The sequence below is a fragment of the Galeopterus variegatus genome, unplaced genomic scaffold (genome assembly GCF_000696425.1).
Source record: "Galeopterus variegatus unplaced genomic scaffold, G_variegatus-3.0.2 Scaffold447, whole genome shotgun sequence".
Classification (NCBI taxonomy): domain Eukaryota; kingdom Metazoa; phylum Chordata; class Mammalia; order Dermoptera; family Cynocephalidae; genus Galeopterus; species Galeopterus variegatus.
Window position 1 is genome coordinate 580,736 of NW_007726558.1, and position 17,165 is coordinate 597,900.

A 17,165-nucleotide genomic window follows, 5' to 3' on the forward strand; every position below is an offset into this window, starting at 1 on the left:
TTAGAAGTCAGGATCCCCAGCCTCACCCCTATGAGGTCTTATCCCTATGAGCATTTCCTCATCTCTACAATGAATTTACGACTCTGCCAATCTGGGATTGCTGAAACCAAGAAGATTCTTGGTCTGTACTTAGGCCTGGAATGCAGACCTAGTAACCTATCCTTTCCTGGGGACAAGCTTTTTTGCTTTCTTCTGGGACTTTCTCCATGAGAGGCCTGCAGTCAGGTAGGGCAGCCAAGTTGACAAAGTCCTGGCATGTAAATCAGGAGACCCATGGGGCCTGGTCCCAGCACTGCCACTGATTGACCTCAGACAAGCCTCTCCCTGTCTGGGCCTCAGTTTCCCCACCTTGCAAAGGAAGAGACAAATTAGAAAATCTAAAATCCCCTTGAGTTCTGGCATTCTGTGATTCTAATCTAAGGCTATAGTCTAGAGACTTGAGAGGCTCTGTCACTGACTTACTGCATGACATTGTATGACCTTGGGCAAATGGCCTCTCATCTGTAGGTCTCAGTTTCCCTATCTATAAAATGGGGGAGAGGTGTAGATTAGATGATTGCTACCATACATCTAGGCTCCATCTATGACTCCTGGCTTCCCCTGGCACTACCAGGGCCAGCTCTCCCCCTGATCCCAGGCCATGTCTTCAACCATAAAGCAGGACTTTTTATCTCAAAGCCCCCTAAGAATTTGGAGGCAGAGAGTGAAGCACAAGCACGGGCTTGTGAGCTGGAATTCTCTGACCTGACCCTGTGGCACCCTCCCCAGAATGAAGACCCAGAAGAGGAAGAGCAGTGTACCATCAGCAGCCACTGGGCCTTCCAGCGGGAAAGTAAGCGCTGGTCTCGCATGGGCTCCTCTGACTTGCTGGCCCCACCGAGCGCTGGCCTGCCAGTGACTTCAAGCTGTGAGAGTGTCCTCACTGAGCTTAGTGCCACCTCCCTGCCAGCCATCACCGTGAGCCTACCGCCTGAGCCAGTGGATCTGCCCTTGCTAGGCTGTGCCCCCAGCCCGAGTGACCAGTCCCTTCTCAGCCCCACTCAGGGCCAGGAGGGTCCCCAGGACAAAGCCAAGAAGCACCGTTCCCATAGCTTCCTCAAGCACCTTGAGTCTCTGAGGCGGAGGGAAAAAGGTGGCAGGCAGCAGGCAGAGCCTGAGCGTATCCCAGCCACCTCAGAGAAGGTCACAAAAGCCTCATCTGTCCGTAGTTGCCGTGGCTTCCTCTTATCTGGATTTTACAGAGCCAAGAACCGAGCAGCCACCTTAGCCAGTGGTGGTGGTGCTGAGACTCAGAGGGCCGGGGGAGCCTGGCCTGTGGCCACGTTCTGGCATCCTCTGCGGGTACACCGGGGTGACTGCCTGGTGCATGTGCCCGGGGACCACAAACCAGGCACATTCCCACGTTCCCTGTCCATTGAGAGCCTATGTCCTGAGGATGGACATCGTCTGGCAGATTGGCAGCCAGGAAAGTGCTGGGGCTATGACAGGCGCCGGGGCTCCTGTGGCTCAACGGGCAGCCATGCCAGCACCTATGACAACTTGCCCGAGCTGTACCCAGCTGAGCCTATACTGGCTGGGGCCGAGGCCGAAGATGAGGAGGAGGGTAGAGGCAGCTACGCCCACCTAGACAACATCCTCCATCATGTGTGGGGACTGCAGCAACAGGTAGAGCTCTGGTCTCAGGCCATGTACCCAGACCTGGGGCCTGGAGCTAAGGAAGAGGAAGAAGATGAGACAGAAGAGGAAGAGGCCACTTCTTTGGTAGAAATAGCCACAGTTGAGGTTGAAGGCCAGGCAGAGGCTCTGGCCCGTGGAGAATCCCCAGCCCAGGCCAAAGTGCAGCCAGTAGCCCCAGCTCAGGCTCAGGCTCCAGCCAAAGCTGAGCCATTGACACAGGTAGAGACCCTGGACTCGGCCCAGGACATTGAGCAGGAGGCACATTCAGGTGGAGAACCCACCTCTGCCTCTAGCCTGTCTGTGGAAGGAGGACACTCCATTTCTGACACTGTGGCCTCCTCCAGTGAACTTGACACTAGTGGGAACTCCATGAATGAGGCTGAGGCTGCAGGGTCCATGGCTGGACTACAGGCATCACTGACCCTTGAACGGCGTGATTCAGGAGTTGGGGCCTCACTTACCAGGCCCTGCAGGTAGGAGTTTGGCGTAGGGATGGCAGCAGTAGGAGGGGCTCGCTCTCTCTCTCTCTCTTTCTCTCTCTCTCTCTCTCAAGCCGATTTCTTAGTCACAAGGCCCACAGGCAGCTTCTTGGGGGCTGGGAGATTACCTCCAGGCAACTACTCCTAGGAGAGAAATAGAAAGAGACTTGGGAATCCAGAATGTTAGATTCAGGACCTGCCTTTGCTATGGCCTCCAGGAAAATATAGCTCCTCTTTGGGTCTCAGTTTCTACCTCTGTAAAGTGAGGTGGTGGTCACTGACCCCCAGCTTTGCCATTCAGTGTATCTTGCAGCAGCCCCTCTTCAGTGGTCTTGGAATGGATAGGGGTCTGGTAATACTTCTTGGCACTAGATGGGCCTGAGTTCTGTGCCATCCTCTTTGAGGGCTTCTTGGCCCCTGGGAAAACCTAGAAGTGGAGATTAAGCTCTTTCCACCCTGGGGCCCAGCAGCAGCACCGAATGTGGTCCCATCTCCCTGCACTTTTTTTCTTTTGGGAGAAGAAAAGGACCAGAACACAACTTTTTAAGGTTTAGCCAAACCTGCTCCTCTGGCCTTCTCCACCCCTCTCATCCCCTCTAGGAAGCTCCATTGGCACAGCTTCCAGAACTCCCATAGGCCCAGCCTCAACTCGGAGTCACTGGAGATCAACCGGCAATTTGCAGGCCAGATCAGCCTCCTGCATAAGGGCTCTATGCTGCGGCTCACCGCCTTCATGGAGAAGTACACTGTGCCCCACAAACAGGGCTGGGTTTGGTGAGTGGCTCCTGGACCACAGTGGGCAAGCAGCTGCTGGCCCAGGTCTGGGGCCCTGGGGAGGGTCAACCCATAAAGTGGGTGTGGGTATGCCAGGAGGCTGGCAGGGCTGTGTGGCTGTGGGTGTTGGGGTGTGGGACCCTAGGTCCTCCAGTTATACCTTCTCTATCCTGACTTCTATGTTGCCACCAGCGAGATTGTCCTAAAATCTAGCTTTGGTTATCACTTTCCCAGTAAATAAACAAGCTGCTATAGCTGCCCCTTGTTCAGATTCTTTCCCGTCACAATCCTTTCATGTCTGGTCCTTGCTCCTGTATTTCTGGCTCTTTAGTGCCACTCCCAAGCAATACCACCTTATACGCCAGTAGGACGAGTCACTCCTCCCTGAATGTGCCATGCTTCGTTGCCTTTGTTCATGCTGTTCTCTGCCTAGAAGGCCTTTTCCTGTTTCTCCTCTGGCACAATGCCTACCTTTCCCTCAAGAACCTGCTGAATTACCACCTCCTCTCTGAAGCCCTCCCTGACCCACTAAGTACAGTTCCCCTCCCTCGTGGGTCTTCCCCTAAGTTCTTGGCCTCCTATTGGCCACATGAATTGTCACTGCCTGTTAACACAGTTACCTCTTTAACTGAACTGAGAGCTCCATGTGTTCCTCTGTGACTTCCTAGGGCTGGGCCCAAAGCAGGTGCTCAATGTGTTGATTCTGGGGATATATGGTGTGTTCTTTACCTGCCTTACCACCACCTGAGCCCCCGAGACTATAGTCTCCAAACTGTGTTCCCCCTCCCTGATCGCTTTTCACTTCCCTAAACAGGTCAGTGCCCAAGTTCATGAAAAGGAACAAGACCCCAGACTACCGGGGACAGCACGTATTTGGGGTGCCACCCCTCATCCATGTGCAGCGCACGGGCCAACCACTGCCACAGAGCATTCAGCAAGCCATGCGCTACCTGCGCAGCCAGTGCTTGGACCAGGTGAGCCTTCCTGGAGGAGCCTGCAGAGAGATAGTGCTGAGCCCAGAGTCGGGGGAGACACAAGGCTGAGGAGCTGGGGAGGAGAACTGCTCTGGCCTTCCCCCTGGGCTGGGCTGGTCCACCAGTGACCTTTCCTATTCTCAGCAAGGCCCAGCAAGGCTGGAGCCAAAGCTCCCTTCCACTGCCTCAGGCTGGACCCTTTTGCCCAGCTCTGTGCCAGCTTCCTTCTGGCCCAGGCTCTGTAGTCCCCATCTTTTAGCAGCCTGCCTTAGCTAGGTCCACCTTTTCCTACTCATCTCCAAGAAAGCCATTTTTCTCTTTGGCCCAGAGGCTGTAGACATTCTCTTTGGTTTTGCCAGTTATCTCTTACCCTGCTGAGCAGGAAGGCTGCCAAGCTTCTAAGTCTGTGGGGTGGCCGGTGCTCCAGACACCTAGTCCAAGGTGTCTCACAGTCTTCTTCCTATCACCATATTTCTCCCTCCCACCCTCCCCTACATGGGCCAGGTGGGCATCTTCCGCAAGTCTGGGGTCAAGTCCCGGATCCAGAACCTGCGCCAAATGAATGAGGCCTCCCCTGACAATGTCTGCTATGAGGGCCAGTCGGCCTATGATGTGGCTGACCTGCTAAAGCAGTATTTCCGGGACCTGCCTGAGCCCATCTTCACCAGCAAGCTCACCACCACTTTCCTGCAGATCTACCAGTGTGAGTCTTCTACACCTATCCCCAATAACCTGCCCATTCTCAGCCTCCCTGAATCCTAGGGCTTGTGGAAGATAAATCTGGTGCAGGCAGATGTATCCAGACCCTCAAGCTCATTGGAACATTTACTGTCTGGAGTTGGAAAAGCCCTTGGAGAGAGAACACATTCTACTTCCCCAAACCCATTAATATGGAAGGGTAGACTGAGGCCCTGAGGAAAAGAAGGGACTTTCTTAAGGGTATACCGCATGTTAGCAGCAGAGCTAGATCTCACACCCACAGACCTTTCAGAGCCGACCTTTTCTCTTTCCTCTCACTAGCTTCTCTTTGAACTGTTGTGCCTTCTGCACTCTTAGAAGTAGGGGGCTTGCTGCTGGAGCCTCTGGGAGGTAAGGAAGGCCCTTCTGCCATTCCTTCCTCACAGTCCTCCCCAAAGATCAGTGGTTGGCAGCCACACAAGCTGCTACCTTGCTGCTTCCTGATGAGAACCGAGAGGTGCTACAGACCTTGCTCTACTTTCTAAGTGACATTGCCTCTGCTGAGGAAAACCAGATGACAGCTGGCAACCTGGCAGTGTGTTTGGCACCCTCCATCTTCCATCTCAATGTCTCCAAGAAGGATAGCCCCTCACCCAGGTGAAATGGGGCTGAGCATGTCAGATCCAGGGTGGAAGGGTTTGGGCCCAAATGGAGTTTTGGCCTTTGATGGCTGGCACTGCCATTCCCTGTCCTCACCAGAAAGGGTCAGCTTGACCTCTCAGGGTCCTGGAGCTGCCTCGCTGCAGTGGCGCAGGGCCTTCCAAAAGGCAGCATGTTGTTTCGTGGTCAGGACTGACAAACTGGCTTCTTGGGAGCTGGAAGTCAGCCATCTTGCCTTGTGCCCTTGTGCCATCCTCTTCTCTTGCCCTCTCCATTCAGGATCAGGAGCAAACACAGCCTGGTTGGCCGGCCAGGCCCTAGGGACCTGAGTGAGAACATGGCTGCCACCCAGGGCCTATCACACATGATCAGTGACTGCAAGAAACTTTTCCAGGTGAGTAGCCCTAGGCCATGGTGCCTACTTACCACACCAGGGGGAACCAGAAGGGCTGACCTTTGCACCCCAAGTCAGGGGTAGGGCCCGACTTGATGCATACTCCTCAACCTCCTACTTGCAACCCTTCCCCTGCAAGGGTCTCGCTGCAGTAGCCATGTCTCTCCACCGCCCTTAACATGAACCTGATAGACCCCATGGGGTCTCCTGCTTCCTAAGACCCCAGACCGGTTTGTGTGTGCCGCCTCAGGTGCCCCAGGACATGGTGTTGCAACTTTGTGGCTCCTACAGTGCAGCTGAGCTCAGCCCTCCTGGTCCAGCCCTGGCTGAGCTGCGGCAAGCCCAAGCTGCTGGGATGAGCCTGAGCCTCTACATGGAGGAGAGCATCCAGGAGCTGCTGCGTGATGCTGCTGAGCGCTTCAAGGGCTGGATGAGTGTGCCAGGTCCCCAGCATACAGAGCTGGCTTGCAGGAAGGTGGGCACTGCCCTACCCATGGTTACCATGGGGCTGGGAGAGGGTATGGCGCAGGTGAGGGGGGCCAAGGAACCCAGAGGAAGGAGCCAGGAGGAGCCACCCTGTCAATCTCACTGTGCCTCAATCTGATACTTGGAGAATGTCAGCCAGTTGAGCAAGTACCTTAAGGAATCAGGAACAAAATGAGACCAAGGGATCTTTCTCAGGGACTACCTACCAGAATTTCCTTCTAACAGCTCCATTCCAGAGACATTGCTACGTTTACAGCTTCAGCTCCCATCTCTCCCTGCAGCGCAGTCAAGCTGAACTCCCTGCCTTTCTGCCTTTATGCTTCCACTCATGCTGGCCTGCTGCCTGGACTGCCCTGCCTCCATTCAGTGCCTTCTGTCATGCCCCAGGCTGGAGGTGATTCCTCTCTGTCCCCTTCTTGGCACTGACTCTTTCTTGGATACCGCTTCTGAATAAGATCACAAGCTTGAAGTTTCCCTTGTATGAAATGGTCACAACAAAACCTCCCGTAGAGGATTGGGGTGAGAACCTTGCATAGTGCCTGGCACAGAATGCTCTGTAAATGGCAGCTTTTGTTGTCATGCGCCTGTTTTACTGCCCAAGCTAGACAGTGAGTTCCTTGAGGATGACCATCAGCTCTTCCTGCTTACTTCCAGAAATGACGAGCACTGTGCCCATTTCATGGTAGGACCTAATAGGCCTCAAAGAATGTGTGTCTCATCATCTCTTTGGGCTCTCAAGTAGGCTGAGAAAGGAGAGAAGCACTGGCATGGTCCTGTGTGGGTCTGGGTAGGCTTAGCACAGGAGCCCTGCAACCTTCCCTTGTGGGTGCACTGAGGGGTGCCCTAAGCCCTACAGTTTGAGTCCTGGACTGGGGGTAGAGTCGGAGTTCTTCAGTCCTGACTGCTGCCCCGTCCCCACCCCTGTGGCTCACAGGCACTGGATGGGCACCCCCCGCATATGTGGAAGGCGTCCACAGAGGTGGCAGCCCCTCCAGCCGTGGTGCTACATCGTGTTCTACGGGAGCGGGCCCTTTGGGATGAGGACCTGCTGCGGGCCCAGGTGCTGGAAGCCCTGATGCCGGGTGTGGAGCTGTACCACTATGTTACCGACAGCATGGCACCCCACCCCTGCCGCGACTTCGTGGTGCTCCGGTGAGGGGCTCCAGCTGCACCCTGCTGTGCTTGGACCAGGGAGGTGGGGCAGGAACCAGCACCAGGACTCTGAATGTGTGTGTCCCCTTCCCACAGGATGTGGCGCTCAGATCTGCCTCGGGGGGGTTGCCTGCTTGTCTCCCAGTCCCTGGACCCTGAGCAACCTGTGCCGGAGTTGGGGGTACGGGCCCTCATGCTCACTTCCCAGTATCTCATGGAGCCTTGTGGCCTGGGCCGCTCTCGGCTCACTCACATCTGCCGTGCTGATCTCAGGTACCAGGACTGTGATGGCCTGCTTCACCCCCTTGTCCCTGACCACATCCCCTGCTTCTGCCCCTATTTTTCTGCCTCATGCCAGTAATCCTTGGGGCTGAAGGCAAGTCCTTTCTTCCTTCCCCCTGGTGAGAGATCTAGGGAAAAACCCATTGCTTATTCCTGGCTTTTTCTACCTCTCCAGGGGCCGTTCTCCTGACTGGTACAACAAAGTCTTTGGGCACCTGTGTGCCATGGAAGTGGCAAAGATCCGGGATTCCTTCCCCACACTGAAGGCAACTGGTCCTGAGACAAAGCTGTGAGCCTCGGGCTGGTCCCAGGGTAGCACCACCCAGGCTCCCTGGCTCCAAGGGAGTGAGGGGGAATAGGAGTAGAGCAGCCCCCTGGATGCTGCTGCCAGGGACAGAGCCAGGCCCAGATGTCTCCAGCTGCCTGTCCCCCTTAATTTTTAAAGCTCCCCTCCACTTACAGGGGAGGAAAAGAGAACTGAGGTGTCCCATCTTCATTCCACCTTCATCCCCAACACTGTATTCTACTCTCCCAGGAGAGGAGAGTCATGTTGGTAGCAAGAAGATGGTTGCTGCCCTCCACCTGCCCATGAAGCCACCACTCAGTCTGAAGCCTCAAAAACTCCCTCGCCTGCAGGGGGAAGGAGGTAGAGAGCAGTGTGTGGGCCCAGATTTCTGCCAGACTGGGAAGCCAAACCATCCTGTTTGATGCTAGGGTCCTTTTGAGGTTAGGCAGGAGGTTCTGGTCCTGCCTTTGTAGCCAACAATGGCCTTCAACTTGCTTTTCCGGAGAAATCAGACCGGAGCTGGTGGGCACAGGGTCAGAGAAAAGGGCAGCCCCAACCACCACGATCTGTTGTGTCTGTGTAAATACGAGGTTGATTTTTATGAGGCTGATTTAGAGTGGACACTGACGGGCCCCTCGTAGGCGACATGATGATTTGGGATAACTTGGGATGTAAGAGTGAGGAACCTTCCTTTCTCAAGTCTCAAGAGACCAATGAGCCAGTCTCCCCTGGCTTGGACTTCACCCTTTATCTGCAACTCCCTGGAGTCCTGTGTAGCCTCTTGTCACGGACTGCCACATCTGCACAGGCCAAGCAAAAGCAGAAAGTGGTAAGGAGACAGGTATCTGTGTCCTCATCCATTTTGCCTATAGTAGTAGGCTAATAGAGCACCTTCCTCTAGCAGAGACCTGGCCCCTGGGCCAGCCACATGGAAGGGCCCATCTTAGCTAGCTGGGGCTTGATCCACACCCAGTCTATCCCAGCCACCAGCTCATAAGGAAATTCAAATGCCATTCAAAGGCCAGCTGATGCTTTATTTTTCTTTCTGCTAAATGAACTGGAGTGGGATAGGTCCTAGCCACCATTGTAACTTTTAAGCTTATTTTATTTGCACTTATAAATACTGTACAGTCAGAATATATATGTGTAATTGTATGTGTCTATATAGACATATATACATATATACAAGGATACTTCAAAAAGTTCATGGAAGAATAGAATGAAAAGATAATGTGAATCTTTCCATGAACTTTTTGAAGTATTTTGTATACACACACATACACACACACACACAGACATGCGCGTGCGCATATATAGTCTCTCATGAGTGCATTATAATTTAAGTGGAAGCCGAGGTCTGGAAGGCCTTGGGGAAGGGCACTTCAGATGAGATGGGAGAGGTGGAGAACAGATACAGCAGGATCCCTCAGCAGAACAATAAAGCATTACTAGAGGTACACTCTGGCTGTGTGGCTGTCTTTGCTGAGATGACAGACTAGGCACTGGGGACCAGGGTTGCAATCAGCCTTAGTGTTCGGGGTCAGAGGTTGTGAGCATTCACCTCACCTTCTCCTGAGTCCCAGCTTACTGGCATCTGGACTTGGGGTTGAGGCCACAGGAAGAATGGGGAGGATCTCAGCTTTTTGGGAGGTGGAGGGAGGCAGAATTAGGAGAAACCAGGGCAACCCCATGCCATGACCTGGTCAGGGTCCCAGATCTGAGCAGTAGCCCACAAGCGTGACCTCAGGTGTCCTTAACAGTAGCCCTGGGGAAAGATGAGCATGGCTAAATTCTTCCTCCCCTTTCTGCTCAGCCAACATGAAGGATGAAGAGTGGAGACCCAGCCCCAGGAGACTTGGGGTCCCTGGCACACCCAGATGTGTCCCAGGATGTCATGATGATGAGGCTGCCCAGCCTCTCACGGCTACACACATTGGAGGCACTGCCCGTGGCCATGTCTAGCCCTCAGTTTTGTACTTCCACCCACCCGAATAGGCTGCTTTGTTTCCCTGGTGCCAGAGAATTCACACCCTCAAATTCCCAGCCCTACTGCCCACTCTCTCCTCTCGTGCTTCCCATGACTCAAAGAAACCAGGCTGTGCGGGAGTCCCACATAGAAATTGGACAATCTTATCTGTGAACTTCGACTATTGTGTTCTAATCTCCAGTGCCCTGTTGCCATAGTGGCTGAGGGTCAGACCCAGGTTCAAATCTAGCTATATCATTTCCTGGCTCTGTGACCTTCGGTGACACATTTAACCTCTCTGATTTCTTTTCCTCTCAGAAAATAAGAATCATTTTATCCCATAAGGTTGTTGTCAGGGTTAAATGATCCAATACTGGTGAATATGGCTGCATGGAACAGATGTCAATTAATGGTACTCTCCCCTGTCCTGCCTCTTCCTTGGCAGTCAGACTCCATGGAGAGGGCTTGAGCCCCTCATTTGGGATCTCCACCTCCAAGAAGGAGAGGAGCTGATGGGCACCTGCCTATTGTCAGTGCAGACAATGAAGAAGAGGAGCTTTGCAATGGAGACTTCATAGGAGAGGGCACCGTGTAAGGGGGCCCCAGTGGTGCAGATGGAGTAGAACATGCTGATGTAGACAGAGATGATAGCCAGGAGGTTTACACCTATAGGTAACAAAGCTTCTGAGCTTCTTGCTCAAGGTCTGGGGTGTGGAGACAGGCTGGAGAAAGCCCAAGGCAGTCTGGCATTGAGGTCCATGTGGACGGGTTAGGGCTATGGAGATCTGAGAAACCTCAAGATCACATGCCCCTCACCCAGTCCTGGGGAGGAGTCAGCAGTCAGGGCCCTCCACAGGGCAAGGAAGCAAGTGGAAGTTGCAGATGGGCTTGGGGACTCCAACTCATGAAACTGTAGCCCATGGAACAAAACATCTCAGAAAGTGGCATGGCGCTGGCAGCCAATGTGATGCTTTCTGGGCAGAGAGTCACTTGCTTTGTGAGCCAGTCAGCAGATGGTCTAAATATTAGCCACCCACCAGGTGTGAAGGAGGGAACCAGAGCGACACCTTCGTGAAGGGCCAGATCAGCTGGTCAGGAAGCTGGTAGCCTGGCCCCTGCCCACCATGTGCCACCTCACCCAAGAGGGTGGCAGAGTGGAGCATCTCTGGGCAGTGAACTTGCATGTGCATCAAACAGAGAGGAAAGCAGCTTCCATTTCTGCCATAGCAGTTGCTTAAAGGGCCACAACACCAGAAGGTGTTGCCCCATGATGATGATGAAACCCAGCAGCCAGATCACTACCAGTGTGGCCGAGGTCTGCAGGTGGCCCACATGGTAGGCACTGAATGGGGAGATGGTGCTCAGGCACTTCTTCATGGTTGTGTAGGTGTGCAGCAAGATGGAGACCATGGCCAGTCTGCCCATGGTCTGCCTGTGACCAGCCAGCTTCGGGCATGCTTGTAGTCACTAGCATAGTGCAGGTTGTAAACCTCAGTGAAGAAGTTGATGCCCATAAGGAAGTCGGCACCCGGCGCAACAGGGAGACAATGGCAACCAGAGTCCCACCACCCCCACCCAGGACCTTCCTCTTCTGTCTTCCTCCCAGCTCAGGGCTCGGAGGGAGATACCTTGGAGTGTGTGTGTGCGCATGTGTGTATGCGCATGCACAGTGTGTGCTGACAGCTACCCAGGCCCTTTCCTAGCCTTCCAGGGAAGCAGCATGCTGGAACACAGAAAGTATCAGCCTATGAGTCAAGTTGAACTGGGTTATGTGACTGTAGGAAGCTACTTCACTTCTATGAGCCTCAGTTTCTTTATTTGGAAAAGGAGGGTCTTGGCCTGGATTAATTCTAATGGTTGGTTCCATGTCTCTCCAGCATTTATAAAATTTGCAAACAAAATAACAATTGCTTAATGAATGTTCTTTTTGTTTGTTTTATTGATGGGATCGTTTAAAACGTAGGGTCCATTGGGAGAGGGTAAAATTCTAAGGGGCCCAAGGGAATTCATTACATGAAGCAACCAGAATTTGTTATATGGGGCAGTTAAAACCATTGGAGACAAAAATCTGCTTTCCTTTAGGCTTTTGAGAAATTTAAAAAAAAAATAGCTCTGATACAACTGTTGGGATAAAGAGAGCCAGTGTGAGAGTGGGGCTGGGGGCAGAGGGGGAGTTCAATCCTAAGACAGCTAGGTCCTAGGAAAGTTCGCAAGAGGGCACTGCTGCTCTTTGTGGGAGCAGAAGGCAAGAAGCTGCTGGAACTCTTGACCCCAGCCTCTGCCCCCATCCCCAAGTCTTTTCAGTGTTCCCTGGTGTTGGCCCCTTTCCCTTCACAGAGTCCACCAGACCTTGTCCCTTCCCCTGTTCCCTCAGCTCTCCCCCAGCCCTTGCCCCTCTCCATCACAGAACCCTTGAACTTCTGCCCCCTTCCCTCATCCCACTGGTTCCTTGGGTTGGGAGAACTTCTCCCCGAGTTGAGATTCACTGTCCAGTTCATCTCCCAATTGCACAAATGAAGACATGGAATAACAGACAGGTAAAGAGACTTGCCCAAGGTCACTAGGAGGGAAGAGGCAGTGCTGGGATGGAGCCCATCTGTTGGGATTCAAGGGTGCCCCTTCCAATGGGCCAGTTATTGATTCAACAAATATTTATTGTGTAGTGTATTATGGGCCAGGCACTGTTGTAGGTATCAGGGATAGAGGAGTAAGCAAAACAGAGAAGAATCCCCACTCTCGTGGATCTGGCATTCTAGAGGGAAGAACAAATGTACATAAGTCAATGATATAGTGGGTTTGAAGGTGATAATTGCTTTGGAAGAAAATAAAGCAGGGAAGGGGGATCCGGAGTGCTGGGGCAGAGAGTGGAGAAGGTGACATTTCACAAAGGTGAAGTAGGTGAAGACATGAGCCACACAAAGAGCATGTTGAGCCTTGGAAGGACAGATGGAAAGAAGACCACCACAGGGGATGGCAACTGAGAGGCAGTGCTCAACTGCCAGGAAAAAGCCAGTCGATAAAGCTGGCAGTTTGTACAGTCCCACAACATGAACAAAAGCTCCGGGTCCTTCCAACATATCCCGTGCGAGGCATGTGAAGAGAACTGCAAATGGATTGGCTTATCTGGCTCTAAAGTTTCCTCTTCAACACAGCCCTTGGCTGTCTGGGTCTGGCTTCTAGGAAGTGTGATCAGGCCCCATGGATGGGGTAGAAGTAGGGAAGGCAGGTTTGGAGACAGAAGACTGGGTATCAGACAAAAGCAGGGCATGGGGCATGCACTCCCCCCTTGGGTGGGTGGTAATACATATTATTTCCTGCTTGGCACCCAAGGCCCTACCTATCCTCTTGGCTGCCAGACCCCCACAGCCTCAGCTTCCACCATTCTGGACACACCTACCTGTCCACCAGCCTCGAGACATCCCAGTGACCTCTTTACATCCTGACTACTGATTGCTTTTCACTCCACTTACTCCTTGAGAATTTGGTCCCATGACCAGATCTTTATTCTTGAACCCCTCCTTCCTCCACACATCAAGATTCTTCCCAATTCTTTGACCACAGATTCTTGGCCCTCTTTCCTTACCTCCCCCCACCCCCGCACCCCTCATTTCTCTTCTCTTTCTGCCCCACCTCCACCTCAGGCATTCCTCAAAGTTCTTCCTTATCATTCACCTCCCTGATTCATCTTGCTCATTAGGGACCTTGCTGACATCCATTGTTTCAGTTTACACCTCTGTGCGGATGTCCCCGCATCACTTCCTTGAGCCTAGGCCAGTATTTCCCACTGCATGAGTGGACAGTTCCACCTGGAGGTACCACCTGCATATTATATTCATCAGGCCTAAGCCAAGATCATCATCCTCCCTCACACAATATGCTCCCCTGCTGCCTTCTTGTCTCTGCACTATTATCTTCCTGGCTGCTCAGCTCAGATCCCCAAACCAACCATGACCTCTCCCTCCCTGTCGCCTTCCTCCATACCCAAAGCATTCATCCGTCCAGTCACTCATCCACTCAAACATTCATCCATTCTTTCATTCAACAAATTGAATACCTGCCATATGCTGGACTCTGTTGAGGCACTGAGAATACAGCAGTGACCAAGACAGTCAAGGCTTCTACCTTCCTTGAGCACACATTCTAGTAGATGGGTGAGTGGAGAGAGGTAGACAATAAACAAATGAATATGCAGGGCTAGGAATGCAGGGTGATATGGAGTGACTGGGTGGTTACTTCGATAGGATGGTCAGGGAGGGCCTTGCTGGGGAGGTAACATTTGAGCTAAAACCTGAAAAAGGAGAAGAAATTTCCTGTACAAACATCTAGGGGGAAGAGCTCTGGGCAGAGGAAATAGTGAGCAAGTGTTTCCTGGAGTGGAAACAAGGTTGGTGTTTTCAACAATGAATGTTGGCGTAGGTGGAGTGCAGGGAGCAAGGGAATAGTAGGGGGACATGGGGTCAGAAAGGTAGGCAGGGGCCAGATCATGCCCTAGTGAGAAACTTGCCAGATCCTATCTATTCTACTCCCACAGCATCTCCTGTATCCACCCTCTGTCACCAGTGTTTGAGGACCCCAGTACATATTTTACTCCTTCCCACCTGGATGTTAGGGTGAGTCCTTCACCTCCTTTCACTCCTCTCCTGCCCATTTTCACCTATAGTGGTGCCAAGTGAGTCTTTCTAAAGTCCAGTGTCATCATATGTCTTTCTGGTTCAAAAACCATCAATGCCTCCACCTCCCCCCAATTGACTACCAAACTGTGGCATTCAGGACCCTACAATGGGGCCTCGACCTGTCCACCAAGTTTTTCCTCCCCTCACATCCCTTCTCCAGCCATGTCCTGGGCATGATTCTTTACTTCCCTCTGCCAAGAGTGGAGGTAGGACTGCGTTTGGACTCAGAAGACCCAGGTTCAAGTCCTAGCTCTGCCCATTCTTAGCTGTGGGGCTGTGGGCAAATTATTTAACCTTTCAAGTTCTCAGTTTTCCCATACATAAAATGAGGCTCAGAAAGATGTGTGGACTACCTGGCAATGTAGGTTGCTTACTGCAAAGTGCTATCACCCTACCCAGGGGTCACTATTTTCTAAGGCCTCCTCAAACCTCACCGGTCTGGCAACACTCGACTCAAATATGTTTCCACCATGAAGTTCCTGAAGCTTGCAGCAAAATCTGATATCTCCCTCCTCTCAGTTGTCATCGTCCTTTGTATCTCTTTCAAGGCCTCCATATTACTTATGCCTCCTCTTAGGGTTCTTTGTGTACCAGTCACATTACTAGTCTTCCCACTAGCCTGGTAGTACCTGGGGTCAGGATCCTCATAGGTTCATCTTTGGGTCCTTCATAGTGCCCTGCTCAGGGAGGTAGGGATGCCCAGTGAAAAGCACCTAAAGCCACACAGAGGTGGGTTCAAATCCTGGCTTTGCCACTTCTTAGCAGTATGATTTTGTGGAAGCCACTTCATTCTCAGAGCCTCAGTTTTTTCATCTGTAAAATGGGTCTAGGAGAGCCTACCTTGCTAGGGTGTTGAGAAGATCCCATAAAATGTGTGCGATGCACCTAGCACAGTGCCTAGTATAGTCATTGGCATAAAGTGAGTGTTTAATTATGTTTACTGTGTTGACTCATTCACTCCAGGCCCTTGCTCTTGGTATGCTTTCCTTTACCCTGTCTAGGGTTCATACCCTTCAAGCCTCAGCCATCCTTTCCTAAGCAACCCATTCCTGAAGACCTGAAGCATTTTTCAGGTGGACTTCTGTCACATAAAGCGAACCTCAAATGTACAAGCCAGCCTCTTGGCTTAGGCTGTGACATGAAGAATTGAAAAAAGTGAGAGTCATCTCTTTGGCCTCAGTGTTCAGCACATGGTCTGGTCTAGAAGAGTCAGTGCTCAAGGAGTGTGTGCTGAATGTAGTTAGATATTTTGTGTGTAGGAGCAGAGAGACATGAGAGGACATGAAGCAGGGGATGTGGGGATAGAAGGGGACACTGGAGCATGAAGGAACCTGGGGAAGGATGGGTGAGGATGGCATCAAACCCTTCCCCTGCCCAGGAGGGAACACATGGATACTGAGTGCCTACTGTAAATACCAGGTACCATGCCATGTACTTTCTCACACAGTATGTCCTTTCAACCTCAAAAGTCCCCTGTGAAGTGTTAGCACCCCTTTTTCCAGATGGAGATCTGAGAGTCCAAGAGGCAAGGAACTGGGATGTTATCCCAGACTCTCAAGCCTATCTTCTTTTTTTGTAGCTGGCTGGTATGGGAATCTGAACCCTTGACCTTGGTATTACAACACTGTAAGCTAACCAACTGAGCTAACCGCCCAGCCCTCACACCTATCTTTCCATCGCAGCCCAGTTCAAAGAGGAGACTCTTACCTCCTGCTGGGAGTTTCAAAAGCGGGTGAGAGTGGAGAGAGCAGCAGGAGTGGTGGGTGTGAGAGCTGTTAACAAAGGAGGAAATGCATTGGAATGAAGCTGTTTGGAGAAAGCTGGCTGATGAGGAGACTGGGAAGGAGGGCAGTAGGGCAGGGCTGCTATAATGCACAGTAGTCCATAGAGGCTGCCCTCCTCCACCCCCGCTGTCACCCCTCCAGCCTGCTGGGAGTTGGCCTTATCAGCTCTGCCTCTGGGATTCTGGCCGTGGTCAGGAAGGGCCCTAGGTTGGGCTGCCGCAGCTCCTCTAAAATAGGCAAATGGTGATGGGCTGGGGATTGAGCAGGGACCAGGGCCAATTTTGAACTTTCATGGGCCCTAGATACTTTTGCCTTTGTGGACCCCTTCCTCCATAAACAATATTAAAATTTTTATTTTATGTCTGCATTGGTATAAAGACAAATATTATCCAGGCTGCATTAATCATTATATATTGATAATTACTATATTCATTTTTTTCTGCTGTTAAAATAAATTCAAATTACAACATTTTTGTGTACCCTATGTGCTGTGCCTACTATGCCTAACAATAAATCAGCCCTGGCAGAGGCCAACACAGAGACTGTAAAAGAGTAAAAATGCTGCTGCTCAGGGGAGAGAGGTACCGAGGCTTGGGCAGCTGGAATTCTATCTCTATTCTTTGCATGCAGCTTAGCACGTGCTACTGCAGCAATACTTCCTGCCTCTCTTGTTGGAGTGTGGACACCCATTCTCATTCCTCAACTCTATTGCAGCCATACTTTCTAGTTCAGAGAGGCAAGAAGGTCCCTGTCAGGGCCTCTAACTGGCTCATATAACCTTGGGCAAGCTCCTTGTTGTCAAATGAAAGCAATTTATGGCACAAGGCTCCTGATGGGGAAGGGATGAAGCAAGGCCTGAGGAAGCTCTAGCAAGAGCCCCAGGGCTCCCAGCCTCCTCTC

The 17,165-nt window shown here is 52.1% G+C and overlaps 1 protein-coding gene across 3 annotated transcripts in view; it reads left to right on the forward strand.

The window, feature by feature from the left end:
- Positions 1–8,981, forward strand: part of STARD8 (StAR-related lipid transfer (START) domain containing 8) — a 75,781-nt gene extending 66,800 nt beyond the window's left edge. For all 3 annotated transcript variants that reach the window (XM_008568855.1, XM_008568857.1, XM_008568856.1), the window contains 10 exons: positions 769–2,150; positions 2,757–2,930; positions 3,745–3,904; positions 4,409–4,607; positions 5,029–5,239; positions 5,522–5,636; positions 5,887–6,111; positions 7,057–7,274; positions 7,371–7,547; positions 7,732–8,981. In XM_008568855.1, coding sequence (XP_008567077.1) covers positions 769–2,150; positions 2,757–2,930; positions 3,745–3,904; positions 4,409–4,607; positions 5,029–5,239; positions 5,522–5,636; positions 5,887–6,111; positions 7,057–7,274; positions 7,371–7,547; positions 7,732–7,849 — 2,979 coding nt within the window. In that variant the 3' untranslated portion in view covers positions 7,850–8,981. The remainder of the gene's footprint in view (positions 1–768; positions 2,151–2,756; positions 2,931–3,744; positions 3,905–4,408; positions 4,608–5,028; positions 5,240–5,521; positions 5,637–5,886; positions 6,112–7,056; positions 7,275–7,370; positions 7,548–7,731) is intronic.
- The last annotated feature ends 8,184 nt before the right edge of the window (positions 8,982–17,165 follow it).